At 41.4% G+C, this 19,488-nt stretch overlaps 1 protein-coding gene across 3 annotated transcripts in view; it reads left to right on the top strand.

The window, feature by feature from the left end:
• jph1b (junctophilin 1b) overlaps positions 1-19,488 on the top strand; it is a 130,891-nt gene that overhangs the window by 4,447 nt on the left and 106,956 nt on the right. For all 3 annotated transcript variants that reach the window (XM_078216329.1, XM_078216331.1, XM_078216330.1), the window contains exon 2: positions 10,883-11,642. In XM_078216329.1, the coding sequence (XP_078072455.1) occupies positions 10,883-11,642 (760 nt within the window). The remainder of the gene's footprint in view (positions 1-10,882; positions 11,643-19,488) is intronic.

Genomic DNA, 19,488 nt, shown 5'->3' with positions numbered 1-19,488 from the left:
GCTTATAGCTGACAGAAAGGCATTACACAATTTTATGGTGTAACACAGGTTTTTAAACTCATTTAGTAAGTTTCTTCAAGGTTTCCTCCTACACTCGATCAGCAATTAATTTTGGCACATGAAAAAAATGGAGAAGGCCCAAACCAACATCATCACGGTCCACCATGAAATTCTCTCTAGACGTTGTTTTGTAACGCAGTCCTTCAAACAAATGAATATTTTTGTTTTGAGAAATGCTACCCACTGCTAGAAATTCACTTGTCAACATTACCATGGAAACAGGTTTTCTTTGGTTGAGAGTATAAGGTCCAAGCATTTTACTTAGCTGGTTGTGTTTTCTCTAGCTTTAGGAAGCATTTTTAAATTTTAGTTTGAAAAATGGAATCTATTATATTAGCAAAGAACACGTGAAAATATTACACGGGTAAGGGTTACTTGTCAGCAAAAATTAATCCTTAAAGTACATACTTGATGTGTTCATCTATTCTTTATGTATGTGAATTAACAGAAGGCCCCTATTACCATTGATTTTTTTAAAAACACCATAATGGATTAATTCTCATCAAAGAAAACAATTAAAACATTTTGTATGGTAATTAAGATTGTAAAAAATTAATAATATCAACTATTGTCTTATAATTCAAGCTACTATTTAATACTCTGCACAAATCAGCTGCCATACATAGATCATATGCCAAAGTCTGGTTTGCATGTTACACTCGGGCCTTGATACTAATGTGTGATACATTGAAAATAATTGGTCAATCTTGCTCATACTCCTGATATCTCCAAATCAACAGAAAAAAGCACGCGACAAAAATAAAATTATACAGAATTATGTTTATATTTGATGATTAGGTAGCAAAATATTCCTTAACTTGCACCAACACATTAAACTGCATTCTAAGTTTAATATAACAAATCAATTCAGGGATACTTGATCCTTTTTTCTTCTCCAGAGTCCTTTAAGCAATGTTATATTGCCATAGATAGGCTTCCAGGCACTTAGGAGTTCTGGCTCAGCGCAGCTACATGGAGCTCAACACTTGAGTCACATGAACTAAAGAATCACCAGCAGGCTGTGGTTAGAGCAATGTGAATCAAAATAAGAACAAGATGATATCCATTTGCACAAATTCTCTAGGGTGTCAGCAGATCTTCTGCCAAAATTATGGCAGGCAAGGAGGAGAACCCACCCCCTGGCCCTGTAGCATTTGTTGTTGAGCAAATGCTATTTGTAGCAAAAGTTCATTACCTGTCCCTTTATACAAATACAGCTTCCCCTCATTATTAGTTACCAACACTAACTTGTACATATGTAAAGCTTTAAGCAGAGCAGAACATCCAAGTGCACTTCATGGAGGCAAAATCAGACAAAAATAAAGAAGAGCCAAGGAAGCAGATGTAAGGAAGGCTGACCAAAGGTTTGAATGAAGAGGTAGATTTTGAAGCGGGTCTTAAAATAGGAGATGGTGAAACAGAGGTGATTTAGAAAGAGAATTCTGAGGTGTGGGACTTGGGTGCTCAACTTGGGATCAAATAGGATGGCAAGGTGGTGAACAATTGGGTTTCTCCTGAGATAGTAGGTGCGGAAGATATGGAGTGGCCAAAAACAATGTCTTTGATCTTTCCACTGTTTAACTGTAAGAAACTATATCTTATCCAAGACTGAATATTGGCAAAGTGGTTTGGCAACACAGAGGCTGTAAGGAAGTTGAGAGAAGTGGTGGCGGGGTGGAGCTGGTGGTTGACCTCCAAGAGGAAGCATGTAGATGAGGAAGGGGAAGACGGGATTCCCAGAAGTAATGTTGTGGGGTTAGGAAGAAAAGGCATGCCAGAGATACTCTAGGTAAGTAGAGTGTGCACTTACCGGGGAAGCACATGACACAGGGCTTAGCACTGCTGACTCACAGCGCCAGGGTCCCGGATTTGAATCCCGGCTTGGGTCACTGTCTGTGTGGAATTTGCACATTCTCCCCGGGTCTGTGTGGGTTTCCTCCGGGTGCTCTAGTTTTCTCCCGTAGTCCAAAGATGTGCAGGTTAGATGGCTTAGTGTCAGGGGGGATGGCTAGGGTAAGTGCATGGGGTTATAGGGATATGGTCTGCGTAGGATTGTGGTCAGTGCAGACTCGATGGGCCAAATGGCTTCCTTCTGCACTGTAGGATTCTATGATTCTAAAAGGCATTTAGTGGTTTGGTAGACCTTGTCAAAGGCTGCAGAGAGTCGAGGAGAAAAATACAACACGGCCATTTGTAACTTTGATTTGTGCTGGTCCAGTGTTGTAGCAAGAAAGGAATCTGATAGGAGAGAATCAAATGTGGAGTTGCATGAAAGATAGGCTCAGATTTGGCTGGTGACAACATGTCCAAGAAATTTGGAGATGAGGCAATAGTTTGCAAGATTGACCTCTGTTATTGGCTGGTGTTCTCTTGAGGAAAGGAATTTTAACACTTGCTAATTCAAAATGACTGATGAATGATAGAAACCTTAACTCTGCTTTCTCTCCTTACAGATGTTGCCAGACTTGCTGTGTCTTTCCAAAATCCTCTGTTCTTGTTTCAGAACAGGTCTCCTGTCTGCCCATTCTTTTGCTATAAGGTGGCGACACCAAATTTGGACACTTTAGAAATTCTACATTCCACTTTACATGTTGTTTGAAACAAGGTGGATCTTGGATCCATTAGGACTACAATGAATAATTTTATGACTTTCTACAATGATGCGGTGTGTTTCATGTGCATTCAGTGCTGAATCCACAGCAGTTCCACTGAATTGTTTCAATTCCACTGAGATCCACTCAGAGAAGTGTTGAAGTAATGCAATAATGTTTCTGCTTGTTGACTCCAATGTAACACTTAGTAGATAATGAAGAGTAAAATCAGGTGGGTGTAAAACCAACATTGTATCTGATTCTAAGCAAAAAACTGCGGATGCTGGAATCTGAAACAAGAGCAGAGGGTGCTGGAAAATCTCAGCAGGTCTGGTAGCATCTGTAAGAGAAAGTAGAGTTAATGTTTTGAGTCCTTTGGGTCTTCTGACCTCCACTCAGTTCGCAAACATGATCCCCAACCTTCCTACTGTGTGCCATTTTAACTCAGCACCTTGCTCTCATGCCCACGTGTCTGTTCTTGGCCTGCTGCAATGCTCCAGTGGAGCTGAAGGAGCAGCATCTCATCTTCTGGTTAGGCACGTTGCAGCCCTCTGGATTCAGTGTTGAGTACAGCAGCTTTAGGTTGTCACCTTTCTCCTCCATCTTAAACCCATTCTTTTTAAAAAATCCCATATATGTATTGCCTCAATGCAACCCTCCAGATCATGCCACCTGTCTTTTGTTCTTAAAGTTACTACTTTTTGTTGCAATCTCTCTCAGATCGAACACATTCTTCCTCCCTTTAGTCCTGACAAAGAACCAAAGGACTCAAAACATTAACTCCACTCTCTCTCCTTACAGATGTTGCCAGATCAGCTGAGTTTTCCCAGGATCTTGTATCTGATTCTGTCGGCTTCCCTTGAGGATTAGCTTAGAATCACCCCAAATTGGAGTCTCCAGTTCCTTGCAATCCTGTGCATGTTTTGCATCATAAGGCACAATAAAGCTAGGATTTTAACCTAGCAATTAGAATAATTTGGGTTGGTCAGTAAGTCTACTGGGTGCAACTGTGGGAATTTGTAAGGTTTTCCAAATGACAAAGCAATGCAGCTAACAAGGGTGAGTGTAACAGGGAGCACTGAAGATTACTTCTCTGATATCACTAGAGCTTCTTAAAGATGTGTTATGATTTCTTATTTCTAGATAATTTGTAACAATTTGTGTGAATGCTTTGTATGTAACTTGCACATTTGTGTATATCTAGAGATTCATTAACTAGCAGCCCCTTCATTCTTTTTCTGCTTAATGGCTTGAAGTGTCTCTTTTTTCATTTTGGGATGGTCAGGCTCTTCCTTAGGCTTTGATCCACTAGGCCTGTGGTATTGGAGGAACATGGCCCTTTTAAGGGGGTGACCCATTGAGGGGCCACATGATCAGGCTGGACCCGATGGAGAGGCTGCGTGGGAAGCCAGGCCAATCGAGATCAAAGTTGTGCATCCTAGGATGGGAGGTACCTCAGGTGGAGCAGGGAGAGGAAGAATAGATTTGTGTATTAGTTCTGTAAGACCCTTGCATATATTATATTAATAAATCGTTCATTGTTGTAGCCTGTCTTTACTACAGGTATTTTTCTCTGGGGTTAGGGTAATCATGAGATGAGCTCTTTATGAAGCAATTTCTCGGATGCAAAGGTGTAGTCAGCTTTTAGTGAATCTTTTAAATTATTTTTAATTGCTCTTGTATGCATAAAATTGGATTCTTTTTGCTTTGACATGATATCAACCCTTATGAATCCTTCTTGCTTTATTTCATGGATAAATATAACACAACCTTTGTCGTGACTATATTGGCTGGATTTCTCCCAAAATAATTCCAAGTCCCCAATTCGTGTGAAGACGGGAGTAACTCCCGTTGTTTTTTTTAGTGTGCTTTTCAGATTGAATCTCCGACACTCTGCATCACAGAGTGCCCTAGTGGGATTCCCTCTGAAAATCAGGGGACGTGGCCTATTCCTGCCTCAGAGGCTGGCAGCATAGCGCTGCGCGGGCCACTGAGCATCGCTGGCCTCCCAGACCTTCCTGGGCAAGCCTTGATGTCCTGATTTCGCCCCGCTCCACCACCCAGATGGCCAGCTCCAATCCCATCCTCCCTCTCTCTGCCCGCAATCCTGAGTGCAGAGTGGCAGCCGGACCCCCCACCCGTACTGATTGTGCCCCGATAGGCCTGCCCCTTGGCACTGCCCAATGCCTGATGCCCCTTGGGCAGTGTCAGGGTGCCAGGCTGGCACTGCCCAAGGGCAACCCCCTTACCCTCAACCTTCTGGAGGTGTCTCAATGGCCTCTCTTCACTTCAGTGGGGTTGGCCTCCTGCTCCCCATTTGTGGGGAGCAGTTAGATATCTTTGAATAGTGCTGGTAGATATTTTATGTTCACTTAAGAGGGCAAAGAAAACCTTTATTCAGCAACACATTCAAATGACAGCATCTCTGACAGTGCAGTAGTCCCTCAGTACTACACAGAGGCATCATGCCAGGTTATATGCTCAAGTCTCTAAATTGACACTTGAACTCATGGGGTGGGATTTTCCAGCCACACCCGCCCCAACACTGGAAAATCCCACCCATGGTTAACAGACCTTTGCATGGTCCACCCTCCACCCGTTATGGTTCCTGTGGTGGGTGGGACGGGAAAATGGTGCCCAGCAAGAATGCCACCACTAAAATAGCTAAACTTGAGTTTTCACAACTGTCCTTTTTATTTCATCCACAATGTCAGATAATTTCTCTTCCATCCATTGGACAATGTTTCCCAGCTAACAGGACATAGATGGATTCCTACTCCCAGATCTTTTGTCAGGTTAACTTTGTAACCAATTATTTAGTCTACGCAAGAGTAGCCTGATATGAATTACTCATTGATTTTCTGACTCCACACACTAAGAACCCTGCCACAAATGTGAGAAACAAGTCAGTCATTCCAGCTGTTGTACAGATGTAAATGCACACTGTTCAGGAAATTCTCAGTAGTTGGGGCAGCATCTTTGGAGAGAGAAACAGTTAATATTTCAAGTTATTGTGTTTTCATGTTCACTTTGAGTCACCTGGCTGCTGTTGCAGTCAAACAATTCTATCCTGTGGATTGGCAGAGCAGAGAATTCCTCCCACATTTTTATTGCTAACTTATAATACAAAGTTCTGGTAGGCTACGGCAAACTGGATTCCACTGAGCTTTCAGGCCATGTGCAGTATAGGCGGCCATATGTATGATTAACAAACAGCAAAAGAAAGTAGAAAAAGCAGAAGTTTTTTTTCCTAAAAGGCTGGCTAATATACGGAACAACTTCCCAGCAAGGGTGGTGGAGAGGCAACTGATGGATTTCAAGAATAAACTAATACGGTTCATGTGGAATTCAAGGCTAGTAGAAATGCACCAAGGAAGAACTGTGGACAGGTGGGCTTGACAGATCATTGGTCTTCTGCCTGAAACTATCACAATGACTGGAATTTTACTCTCCCACAAAGAGCAAGTTGACAAGCGGTTGTGAAATTGTTCACCACACCATGTCCAGTTGAGGTCCTAAAGTGGCCAGTTAATTGCTACTTAAAGGTCTCTTCCTGTTGTTGTTGCCATTTTATCCAAGGCGGGAGAAGCCAACACCATAAAGGCCTCGTCTGCCATCTCACAAGTTACGTCACCCCAGTCCAACATTTTCCCTATCCTCCCCAGCCATATCAATCCCGGCCTCCGACATCCCTCACCAGGGATGCTAGGGTCTCAGCACCCTGCAACCTGACCCCAATAAGACCCTGAACTTGCTTGTGAGTCTCTGTGCTTCTTGACTTTGAGGACTGGCTGCAGTCCCACCAGGGACCATGGCTCCTGATGGCGCTTCTGGGGAAGAGTTGCCATCCATTTAATTGGCTGGAAACTCTTGGAGATGGAAATTCCTCTCCTTTGGGGGATGAAATACCAACCTTGAGCCCATTAAAGGCTTAACAACTGCTAAATAGCTGTAAGGTGAGCTGGCCAAGTGCAAGTGCTTGCCATTTACTTTTATATTGGGGGGCAGGGAACCCTACTGCTGTGTAAAATTCAACCCTATGTTACAAATAAATAAGATGTGAAATTTGATTCAATTACTCTTTGTCAACAAAAACTCAGTAACTTGTCAAACAAATTTGACACCAAGCCACCTGAGGTATTAGGACAGATGACCAAACGTTTGGTCAGTAGGTAGGTTTTAGGGAACACCTTAAAGGAGGGAGATGTACAGAGACAAGGAAGTTCCTAACATAAGGCCTAGTTGGCTGAATGCATGGCCTCCAATTGTGGAGTGATGAAAGTCACTGATGCACCAAAGGCCAGACTGGGAAGAGCTCAGAGCTTTACAGGGCCAATAGAGATTATGGAAATGGGATGGAAGAGACAATGAAAGGATTTCAAAATGTGTGAGAATTTTAATCAAAGTGTTGTGGGTGAATGTGTCTTCATGCAATTAAGGACATGGGCAGCAGAGTTTTGAATAAGCTCAAGTTTATAGAGGGTGTAAGGTGGGAGGCAAGCCAGGCGAATGATGAGTCTAGAGGTAACTAAGGTATAGATGAGGGTTTTAACAGAAGATAAGTTGAGGCAAGTGTAGAGATGGGCAATTGCCTGAAGATGGAAGGAGGCCATCTTGATGATGGAGAGATTGGACACCACGTTTACAAATAGTCTGGCTCAATCTCCGACATTGGGCAGGAAGAGAGATGAAGTTGGTGGTTAGGAAACCGAGTTGGCAATGGGGCTGAAGGCAGTGGCTTCAGATTAGTTGGAGGAAACATCTGCTTTTCCAGCATTGGACATTGAAGGTGTGACATAACAAATCTGAGGCTGCGGAGGGGTTCACAAAGATGTTTGTGAGGCAGAGATGAGATAGGACCTTTCATTATTGAGCGATGTTATCAGCTTTGACAGTATTTTGTGGCACATCTGAATGTTATAAATTAGAATTAGAGAGCTCGATGGAGCTGCAGAACATTCTGTAATGTAAAATGATATGTATCAAAATTAAGCTTTTTTAATTTGGGTACAGAAATTAAATGATTAATCAAAATGTGAAATGTTGCTATGAAGTGGCATTTCATATCTTGAAGTTCAATTTATTTGCAAAATGTATTTTTTATTAAATAACAAAACTAACCAATTATATGAATACTGATTAACTACAACTGATCCAACTGACTACAGACAATCATTGGATCAGTCACACGAAGATCAGTAACAACGTTTTAGATCATTTTACAGTCCGGTGAATAAAAGAATAGGAGGATCCAAAGAAACTGAATGACTTGTACAACTGTGGCAACTCATCAGTTTCCCTGATGCTAGTTTTGATAGTATGAAACTTCACTTTGATAGGTTTGCAAAATTTTGTTTTAATGAAAATCTCTTCACAGCAAAACTCGACAAAAGAAAGGAATTACAATTAAGCGACAGCTGTTTCAGACACTATTTAGCCATCAAACGTTCAACAATAAGTTTCACTGCCTTTCATCTTCATTCTGTTCTGTTCTAGTCAATATACATTGAATGTTTGTGGTCTAATTAACTTGCTACTAAGCTGGGACCAAAGTTGATGGCTTTGTGATTCTCAAGAATTTTTATGTTCTAATTTGGCATTACTAATCATATTCTAATGCTCTCAAAAGTCAGCAAACATTTTTACTAAGATAGGATGAACGAGATTTCAATGCCTGTACATAGAAATGATGTGGAGATGCCGGCGTTGGACTGGGGTGAACATAGTAAGAGTTTTAACAACACCAGGTTAAAGTCCAACAGGTTTATTTGGTAGCAAATACTATTAGCTTTCGGAGCACTGCTCCTTCGTCAGATGGAGTGGAAATGTGCTCTCGAACAAGGCACAGAGACACAAAATCAAGTTACAGAATACTGTCTTGCATGTTTGTACACAAAATCAAGTTACAGAATACTGTCTTGCATGTCTTGCAAACATGCAAGACAGTATTCTGTAACGTGATTTTGTGTCTCTGTGCCCTGTTTGAGAGCACACTTCCACTCCATGTGACGAAGGAGCAGCGCTCCGAAAGCTAATGGTATTTGCTACCAAATAAACCTGTTGGACTTTAACCTGGTGTTGTTAAAACTCTTACTGTGTACACAGAAAGCCATAATTATATATTCCAAACTTCAGAAGTGAACAAACCAGAGCGTATACCATTGCTTTGGTAGCAATAATAGGAAGACAGATTATTACTTGAATGGGTGTAAATTGAGAGAAGTAGATACTCCACGAGACCTTGGAGTCTTCGTGCATCAGTCTCTGAAAGTAAGCATGCAAGTACAGCGGGCAGTAAAGCAGGCAAATGGTACGTTGGCCTTCATAGAGAGAGGATTTGAGTATAGGGATAGAGATGTTTTGTTGCAATTGTCTCGGGCATTGGTGAGGCCACACCTAGGGTATTGTGTGCAGTTTTGGTGTCCTTATCTGAGGAAGGATGTCCGTGCTATAGAGGGAGTACAGCGAAAGTTAACTAAGCTGGTTCCTGGGATGGCAGGTCTGTCATATGAGGAGAGACTAAGTTAGTTAGGATTATATTCGCTGGAGTTTAGAAGAGTGAGAAGGGATCACATAGAAACTTATAAAATTCTAACAGGATTAGACAGGGTAGATTCAGAAAGAATGTTCCCAATGGTGGGGGAGTCCAGAACGAGGGGTCATATTCTGAGGATAAGTGGTAAACCTTTTAGAACTGAGGTGAGGAGAAATTCCTTCACCTGAAGGGTGGCGAATGTGTGGAATTCACTACCACCGAATGTCGTTGAGGCCAAAACGTTGTCTGATTTCAAGAAGAAATTAGATATAGCTCTTGGGGCTAAAAGGATCAAGGAATATGGGGGAATCAGGATATTAAATTCGATGATCAGCCATGATCAAAATGAATGGCAGAGCAGGCTCAAAGGGCCGAATGGCCAACTCCATCTAGTTTCTATGTTTCTATATTGTTTAAAATTATATTTCCGAGAATTTTCCAGTTCTGTTTAATGTGTTAGTTAGTTTCATCAATTCAATTGAGGAATTCGGGAGAGAATGCAATTATTTGAAAAGAAATGACAAGAAGGGTCATGGGGAGAAGGCAAGAAAATGAATGGCACCAGGTGAAATGCTCATTCGGAAAGCAGGTGTAGAAATGATGGACCAAAGGATTATACTATCCTTTAATCTTTGAGTATAATGCATAATTTTGCAAGAAGACCATATGAGGATTAGTCTATATGTACTGGTGGCATCAAGTAAACTTTTACATTGATTCCCAAATCTATGCAATGTCACAGACCTTTCCATAAAGTATCTGCGAAAGACAAAGACACAGTATTAGCTGTTTCACTTTTGAAGTTTCACCATTGGCTGAAAGTTTGTAAGGCGCAGACATGCCTGCACCACCTGAACAGCTCATTACACAGATGAAGTTAAAACGATAGCATAACCGCACAAAGTCTGCACAGTTGAAGCTGCCTGGATTGCAGAACTCCAACCGAGTTTTTCTACTGGTTCTTAGCATCTCACACCACCACACAATTGCATATCTTGTTACATCCTTTGTCCACTCATGGCAACTGTCTGATTTCTGCCTATGGGACAGACACCTGTTTGTGGCATACTCTAAGGATGTGATCAAGAGTGAATTTGCAGGTAGCAGAAATTGATAACATAGATTTCATATCCTTGGCAGACAAATAGCAAGTAATCTTATCATGCTGAGCTGGAACATCATCCAAAGTCACCAGCCCACATTACAGTGTTCATCTTTTAATAATTCCTTATCTATGAACGTACTCGCTTATTAGTATTGGTATTCAATAAGCAATCCTGGTAGTGAAATTAGAACAAAAACAGGATTGTAACATCTAATTGAATTGTTTGCCACCAATCTATATAGTCTTTAGCCGTGAGAATTATGGTAGCATAAAAACAGAATTAATGAGATTCAGTATTGGCTTTATAACTAAAAGATGCTAAGGCTGAGAAAATTACTTATCCATATAATTGTGCAGAAAAATATTATCAAGCAAAACACTAAAACTTAGTATGTAACTCCTGGTTCATTTTGCAGTCTGATGTATTCACAAAAAGCTGAAAAACTACAAATAGTTGCTGAGTATACTTTTTTGAAGGGGCAATAACAACTGGATTATCAAAAAAATGGCCCACGTGTCCATTAAATATATGTGTTGGGTATTTAAAGTTTAAGTGCACATTGTAATTCATTTTTAATCCATGTTCTGAAGGAACGTACCAAGGACAGTGGGCCGGAGGAATGCGTCATGGATATGGTGTACGCCAGAGTGTGCCATTTGGTATGGCCACAGTCATCCGCTCACCTCTCCGTACCTCCCTGGCATCCCTTCGAAGCGAACAGAGCAACGGCACAATTCTACATGACATATCTGCCGACAGTCCAGCTGGCACAAGAGGGGGTTTTGTGCTCACGTTTCACAGCGATACAGAATTAATGACTGGCAAGAAAAAGGGCTTTTTCCGAAGAGGATCACTTCTGGGAAACCTAAAGCTCAAAAGGTCCGAATCCAAGTCATCTTTGGCTAGCAAACGTAGCTCTGCTCGGAGTGAAGCATCAATGAGCAGAATAAGTTCAGCAAATAGTGATGCCAACTCGACAATCAGTTTTGGAGAAGGCGATTCTGAATATTTACCAGTGGAAGACCATGTCGATGCTACCACGACTGAATCATATATGGGAGAATGGAAAAATGATAAACGCAGTGGGTTTGGTGTAAGTGAGCGCTCCAATGGTATGAAGTACGAGGGAGAGTGGTTGAATAATCAGAGGAATGGTTATGGATGTACGACTTTTCCAGATGGCACAAAGGAAGAAGGAAAATATAAAAATAACATTTTAGTTCGAGGAAAGAAAAAGCACCTTATACCCATCAGAACCAGCAAAATCCAAGAAAAAGTGGGGAGAGCGACAGAAGGAGCACATCGAGCAGCAGCAATTGCCAGAACCAAAGTGGATATTGCTGCTTCGAGGTGAGTTATATTATGCAGTTACCTTCATTCTGACTAACTTCAAAAGTTGTTCTAAACATGATTAATTTGAACCCAGTTGAAATATATGTGACTTAATATTTGCAAATCTTTGAAGCTAAAGGTGGTATATGATTTTGCTCAAACCTACAATTATTCAAACAGTCTCACAATATAACAACTTAGAATTAAAGAATAGAATCCCGACAGTGCAGAAGCAAGCCATTCGGCCCATTGAGTCTGCACTGGCTCTCCAAAAGAGCATCTTACCCAGACCCTATCCCCGTAACCCAACGTATTTACCTCGCTAATCTCCCTAACCTACCGATTTTAGGACACTAAGGGATAATTTGGCACGGCTAATCCACCTAACCTGCACATCTTTGTGAACCAATACACATTTAGGAAACATACTGCATTTCTTTTTTTGCTGAATTTCCTCCTTTCTCCGAGAAGTGATAACTCAATAATTATATTCCACCTTCCCCTACCTACCTCCAGGCTAAAAATTATGCATTTTTGGCTCTTTATACTGGTTTCTAACATTGCACGACTCTTACTGAAATAAACCCATCATGAACTGATCTTCCTTTGCAGTCTTCAAAATAGGCACTGCTTTCAGGAATTGCTAAAATGTTATACATTGGCTGTAAAGCTATTTTGTACTGTGGACCTCTGAACGTAGGAATGAATACCTTCACTTCTTGTCCATAGAACAATGCTTCTATTGTGAAAAATATACCTCTCCCTCACCCACCACCACTGTCATTCATTTACTTATGAAGCTAAATTTCCCATTTTTGTTTCTGGAAAATGCCAAACATTTTGTGAAGTAAAATTGGAGAATATTGGTCATAATATATATTTGCGTAAGTTGAGAATTGCAACGTGTTCCATAACTGGTTGAGGAATTCAGCTCTAGTTTTGAAAGTGTTTCATAACGAACAACTTTAAAGAAGACGAATTGTGCCTGGCTACCTTCAAATCATAACGCGTAATCTCAGAACCGTGTTGTCAAATTTCTGTTGCTTCTTTGTTCTCAATTAAATGATTGCGTTGCTATTGAGCCAATATAACTCATTGAAACTGTCAATGTAAAAATGGGGAAATATGTTATTTTGGCAAGTTATTAGTTCAATATTTTGATGTAATTATTGAAGATTAAGAGGTGATCTAGTTGAGTTCTTTAAGGCCATTAAAAAATTGATGTGTTTATTAGAGCAACACTATTTCCTATGGCAGGTCCTTTCAGAACAAGGGAAACAGACGTTAAAATTAGAGCTAGGTCATTTAAGTAATGTCAGGAAGCACTTCCTCACACAAAGGGTGCTGGAAATCTGCAACTCTTAAGCCCCTGCCACCCTTCCTAAAGATTGTTGAGGTGAGATCAATTGAAAATGTCTAAATTAAGATTGAAAGATTTTTATTTGATAATGGTATTGCGGGTTAGAAAACTAAGCAGGATGGATGGAGTTAAGATTCAGATCAACCATGGTATAACTGAATAGTGGAAGAGGTTCAAGAGATTGAATGGCCTATTTTTATGTTGTTAATATTTTGAATTCTAGATTTTAATATAATCAAAAGATACATGGTGTCTCTCTTCCCCTCCATTATTAGTTCACTGTAAAAGCACATGTATGAACTACATGTGTTTTTTTAGAAAAACATCATGGACTCAATCTGCCAAATGGCCTCCTTTAGTGTTGACACCATTCTGTGATTCTACTTTTATTAATTCTGTGACACTAATGGACTTAAAGGGCTGATTTATTTTTCACTATGACAGCATAAATAAATGTCAATTTAAGTCAGAAATGATGTTCTAATCTCATCTGGGCTATTCCAGCAATAGTGAAGTTAAAGTCTATTTCTCCCAGTTGACACACTTACTGCAACCATAGCCACTATGCATGCACCACTCGAGCTGCCTTCTCTTTCCCGACAGCACTATGTACTGCTGAAGGTTTGGGACTTAACCATTTGCAGGCTCCATAAATTATATAATTACCAAAGAAATGTTGTTTGTCAGTGAGGTTTATGGGCATTTAATCCAATGATAGAATGTGTAACTATCTGTGATGTGTTTGTGTCGTTTGGGCAGAAAAGTAAAACATGATTGTGATCATGAGATCATCAGTTTGGGAACACTCAAGACACTTGAAATGTGGCCCGAGACCTGCTCGTTGAGCTTCATTCCCCATGGTTATTATTAGTTATTGTTTGTGGATAATCTATTTGAAATTTTGACTGTTTATGAAGCATAATTAGGTCAGGAGTTTGGTCAAGCTCATCATATTTTGGAGCTTCACTAAAAACCCACTTACATAATTTTGTGTAAAGTTCAAACAAAGACAAGTGGTAATTATGAATATGTTTTGCTCCGAATTCTATCCACAGACGGAAGCAGATTGTCTAGTTTTGAGAACACTTAAAAAGCAATATTTTTGTTTGCTTTTATTAATGTCATCAGTTTGAGTGTTATCATTGCTGTCGTATTGTCATCTGGTGCATACAGATGCTGCCATTCAAATTGAGTGTTCTTTTTTAAACTTCAGGTACGCATTAATAATTGTGTTCTGCTTTGTGTGACAATTCCCCAACATTCCATGGCATGAATCCCAGCTAAGCATAAAAGAATTACTTTGTCTAAAAACAAATGATCCTGTCAATTGCTCTGCATTAGCTACAGTGCAGAGTTTTGGAATTCATATAGTTTGCCTTTTAATAAATCTAAAAATGGGCTAAACCATAGTTTGTTGATAGAGATTACTGCACTTGAGAGAATGTTCCTTCTTGAACCGTTTTCCCCAGCATAAAAATGTGTAAGTCAAGCAACTGCAATGCAAAGCTTAGATTTGTATAAGGGATTTCATTATAAGATTAAAATTTCATTCACTGTAAAATCATAATCCTGCTTGCTACCAAGAGAAAATGTCTGAATTCAATTGCGTTTTGGGGCGGCACGGTGGCACAGTGATTAGCAGCGCCAGGGACTCGGGTTTGATTCCCAGCTTGGGTCACTGTCTGTGTGGAGTTTGCACATTCTCCCCGTGTCTGCGTGGGTTTCCTCCGGGTGCTCCGGTTTCCTCTCTGTCTGAAAGGCGTACTGGTTAGGTGCGTTGACCTGAACAGGCGCCGGAGTGTGGCGTCAAGAGGAATTTCACAGTAAATTCATTGCAGTTTTAATGTAAGCCTTGTGGCTAATAAATGAATGAATGAACATATTTAGTCAGAATTAGGTCTAAGTCAATGCTTAAATTCACACTCTTCAACTTCTAGAAATATACTGAAATACAATTTTCTTTGCCTTATTTTCTTCCTTCCTCCCATTACCAAGTACTCTTCCAATGTTACTCTGACACCAACTCCAAGTAGAAGGCAAAGTTGGGCTGAGGCACCTCAGCTTCTAATTTCTTTCCCGCTTTCAGGAAGTGTATGATTTTGTATGGTTTTGACATGCAGAACACGGGTGTTGAAACACCCATATTATTAGTGGATTTAGTGGTTTGGAGGTGGGTAGGCGCCAGGATTCAGATTTTTAACACTTTAACCTCCCACCCGACCCAAATTTAACTTTCTTTTAATGTTAAAATTCCCCATACCATAGAGCCATAGAATCCTACAGTGCAGAAGGAGGCCATTTGGCCCATCGAGTCTGCACCGACCACAATCCCACCCAGACCCTATCCCATAACCCCATGTATTTACCCTAGCTAGTCCCCCTGACACTACGACGTAATTTAGCATGGCCAATCAACCTAACTCGCGCATCTTTGGACTGTGGGAGGAAATCTGAGCACCCAGAGGGAACCCATGCAGACACGGGGAGAATGTGCAGACTCCACACAGACAGTGACCCGAGGCCCGAATTGAACCCGGGTCCCTGGGGCAGTTAGGCAACAGTGCTAACCACTATGCCGCCCATACCCTGTGCCCTTCCAATATACTGTTTTATCACAAAAATTGAGCAACAATTATGTTTACTGCCACAAGACTTTAATTTCTCTGTGGATTAATAGCATGTGAAGACAAAAGCATTCTTCTAAAACTCGTTGCTCTATTTTAGGACAAGCATTCACCTTCTAAATGTAAATAGGCTAACATCTCCACTAAAATAGCAGACAGAAAAATTCCAGAGAGATGCATTAACCATTCAAATGTTATTATTCCACAGCATAATTCCAGTGCTGACGTCTTTGAAACTGATCTTGTTGATGATGTCAGCTATGGCTCAGTTGTTAACACTTTTGCTAACAATTGTGCATCTCTAGAAACCTGGCAACAAAAATAGAGACTGCCACCCCAGTGCAGCGCTGAGGAAATGCTGCACTGTCAAATTGCACAATATTTCAGATAAGACAAGCAATCACCTCTGCTCTCTTGGGTCAATATAAAAGATCCTGTGTCAGCATATTGAAGAAGACCAGGGAAGTTATCCCTGGTGTTCTGGCTAACATTTATCCCTGGGTCACAATCACAGATAATATGATCTTTATCTGTTTGTGGGAAGCTTGCTGTGTGCAAATTGGATGCTGAGTTTCCTATATTACAGCAGTGGTTACACTTTAAAAGTACCTCATTGACCATAAAACAATTTGGTTATCAAACTTCTGTTGTCATCTATCTCCTAGCTACTTGATCCTGAGGTCATAGAAAGCATTATATTAATGAAAGTCTGTCTATCTACCATTGTCAAATTCTTGAATCATAGATTTTTTTAATGAAAAAATTCTTATGTCAAGCTGCATTTTATTATTTATGTGTGAAGATATGAAGGTTCACTTATGAACTATAGATTTCATTGTAAACTCTGTGGAATTGAAGGGGCTAAATGTTTGATTTACCTTGAACCATGACATAAAGCTGATAAATCTGTCATCATAAACTACCAAGAGAGGGATGATGATACAATCTAATCTGAGCTAAACTATTTCGAGCAGCTATGTGGCCAATGTCTGTTTCTCCAAGTGACACTCTTGCTTCCACCATTGCTACTGTGCGCTTCATTCAAATTTTCAGAATACTACTTTGAGGGGTCCTGCACAAAATGCCATGGGGGGGTACCTTCTCTAGCTGACACTACCAAGAAGACGTGGAAAATGCTAAAATATATCGCTAGCAATATCATAAATTATTAATGGTCCCCTCTCCAAATATCACATTGTAATATTTCTGCTTCAGGCTCTGTGATCTTTCAGCAAAATTGTAAACTCCAATGAGTTTAGACCCAATACATATGCCATTCTTCAATAGTTTTGAACAGCAGTTTGTCTATCGATTCATCTGCATAGTAAAAGCAAGGTATGTTTTCAGTATCAAACTTGAAAGGACAGGCATAAAATAATAAAACCTGATGCAAGTTGAAAAGTATTGTTGATACATAGTAATTTGTCAAACAAATTTGCAACAAAAGCAGCCTGAAAATGGATTGTCCTGATTGCACAGAGCATAGTTCTCCTGATGGCACAACTTGTTTCTGCAATGTTGAATCTCTTGGCTGTGTTGAGTTTGGTGATTTCACTGGACCTGGGTTTGGGAAGACAGGGGGCACTGTGCATGTGCAGTGGCCCGCTCAGCACTATTCTGCCAGCCTGTCCAGCAGGAATAGGCACCATCCGCTGGTTTCTGGAGTGAATCACACCAGTGCACTCTGCAATGCATAGAGTGAGAGAGATTCATTTTGAAACTCCTGCTGAAGAATCCCCTATAAAATCCTGTTTATTTAAATATAATGTGGAGATGCCGGCGTTGGACTGGGGTAAACACAATAAGAAGTCTCACAACACCAGGTTAAAGTCCAACAGGTTTATTTGGTAGCAAAAGCCACTAACTTTCGGAGCGCTGCCCCTTCATCAGATGAGTGGGAGTTCTGTTCACAAACAGGGCATATAAAGACACAAACTCAATTTACGAAATAATGGTCGGAATGAGAGTCTTTACAGGTAATCAAGTCTTAAAGGTACAGACAATGTGAGTGGAGAGAGCATTAAGCACAGGTTAAAGAGATGTGTATTCCCTCCAGCCAGGACAGTTAGTGAGATTTTGCAAGTCCAAGCAAGTCGTGGGGGTTACAGATAGTGTGACATGAACCTAAGATCCCGGTTGAGGCCGTCCTCGTGTGCGGAACTTGGCTATCAGTCTCTGCTCAGTGACTCTACGTTGTCGTGTGTCGTGAAGGCCGCCTTGGAGAACGCTGACCCGAAGATCAGAGGCCGAATGCCCGTGACCGCTGAAGTGTTCCCCAACAGGAAGAGAACACTCTTGCCTGGTGATTGTCAAGCGGTGTTCATTCATCCATTGTCGTAGCGTCTGCATGGTCTCCCCAATGTACCATGCCTCGGGACATCCTTTCCTGCAGTGTATCAGGTAGACAACGATGGCTGAGTTGCAAGAGTATGTACCGTGTACCTAGTGGATGGTGTTTTCACGTGAAATGATGGCATCCGCGTCGATGATCCGGCACGTCTTGCAGAAGTTGCTGTGGCAGGGTTGTGTGGTGTCGTGGTCACTGTTCTCCTGAAGGCTGGGTAGTTTGCTGTGGACAATGGTCTGTTTGAGGTTGTGCGGTTGTTTGAAGGCAAGAAGTGGGGGTGTGGGGATGGCCTTGGCAAGACGTTCGTCTTCATCAATGACATGTTGAAGGCTCCGGAGAAGATGTCGTAGCTTCTCCGCTCCGGGGAAGTACTGGACGACGAAGGGAATACCTACAATAGAGTACCCTTCATCGTCCAGTACTTCTCTGGAGCCTTCAACATGTCATTGATGAAGACTAACTTCTTGCCAAGGCCATCCCCACACCCCCACTTCTTGCCTTCAAACAACCGCACAACCTCAAACAGACCATTGTCCGCAGCAAACTACCCAGCCTTCAGGACAACAGTGAACACGACACCACACAACCCTGCCACAGCAACTTCTGCAAGACGTGCCGGATCATTGACACGGATGCCATCATCTCACGTGAGAACACCGTCTACCAGGTACATGGTACATACTCTTGCAACTCAGCCATTGTTGTCTACCTGATACACTGCAGGAAAGGATGTCCCGAGGCATGGTACATTGGGGAGACCATGCAGACGCTACGACAACAGATGAATGAACACCGCTTGGCAATCACCAGGCAAGAGTGTTCTCTTCCTGTTTGGGAACACTTCAGCGGTCACGGGCATTCGGACTCTGATCTTCGGGTCAGCGTTCTCCAAGGCGGCCTTCACGACACACGACAACGCAGAGTCTCTGAGCAGAGACTGATAGCCAAGTTCCGCACACATGAGGACGGCCTCAACCAGGATCTTGGGTTCATGTCACACTATCTGTAACCCCCACGACTTGCCTGAACTTGCAAAATCTCATAACCGTCCTGTCTGGAGACAATACACATCTCTTTAACCTGTGCTTAACGCTCTCTCCACTCACATTGTCTGTACCTTTAAGACTTGATTATCTGTAAAGACTCGCATTCCAACCATTATTTTGTAAATTGAGTTTGTGTCTTTATATGCCCTGCTTGTGAACAGAACTCCCACTCACCCGACGAAGGGGCAACGCTCCGAAAGCTAGTGGCTTTTGCTACCAAATAAACCTGTTGGACTTTAACCTGGTGTTGTGAGACTTCTTATTGTATTTAACTCTATTCAAGGCTGAATGAATGTTTCATCTACAATGAAGTCAAGGGTTATTGGGACAGACAGGAAAGTGGATTTGCGGTCACATTCAGATCCGACAAGATCTTCGAGAGCAATAGAGCGGGTTTGAGAGGTGAAGTGGCTGACTTGTTCTCCTATCATGTTCTTAAAAAGCATATGCCCTTAGGAAGGGTACCTGAATGAGTGGTGCCCTTTCA

The sequence above is a fragment of the Mustelus asterias genome, chromosome 7 (assembly GCF_964213995.1).
Source record: "Mustelus asterias chromosome 7, sMusAst1.hap1.1, whole genome shotgun sequence".
In the NCBI taxonomy this organism is placed as follows: domain Eukaryota; kingdom Metazoa; phylum Chordata; class Chondrichthyes; order Carcharhiniformes; family Triakidae; genus Mustelus; species Mustelus asterias.
The sequence above is the reverse complement of the archived record's forward strand: the minus strand, read 5'-3'. Positions and strand labels throughout refer to the sequence as shown.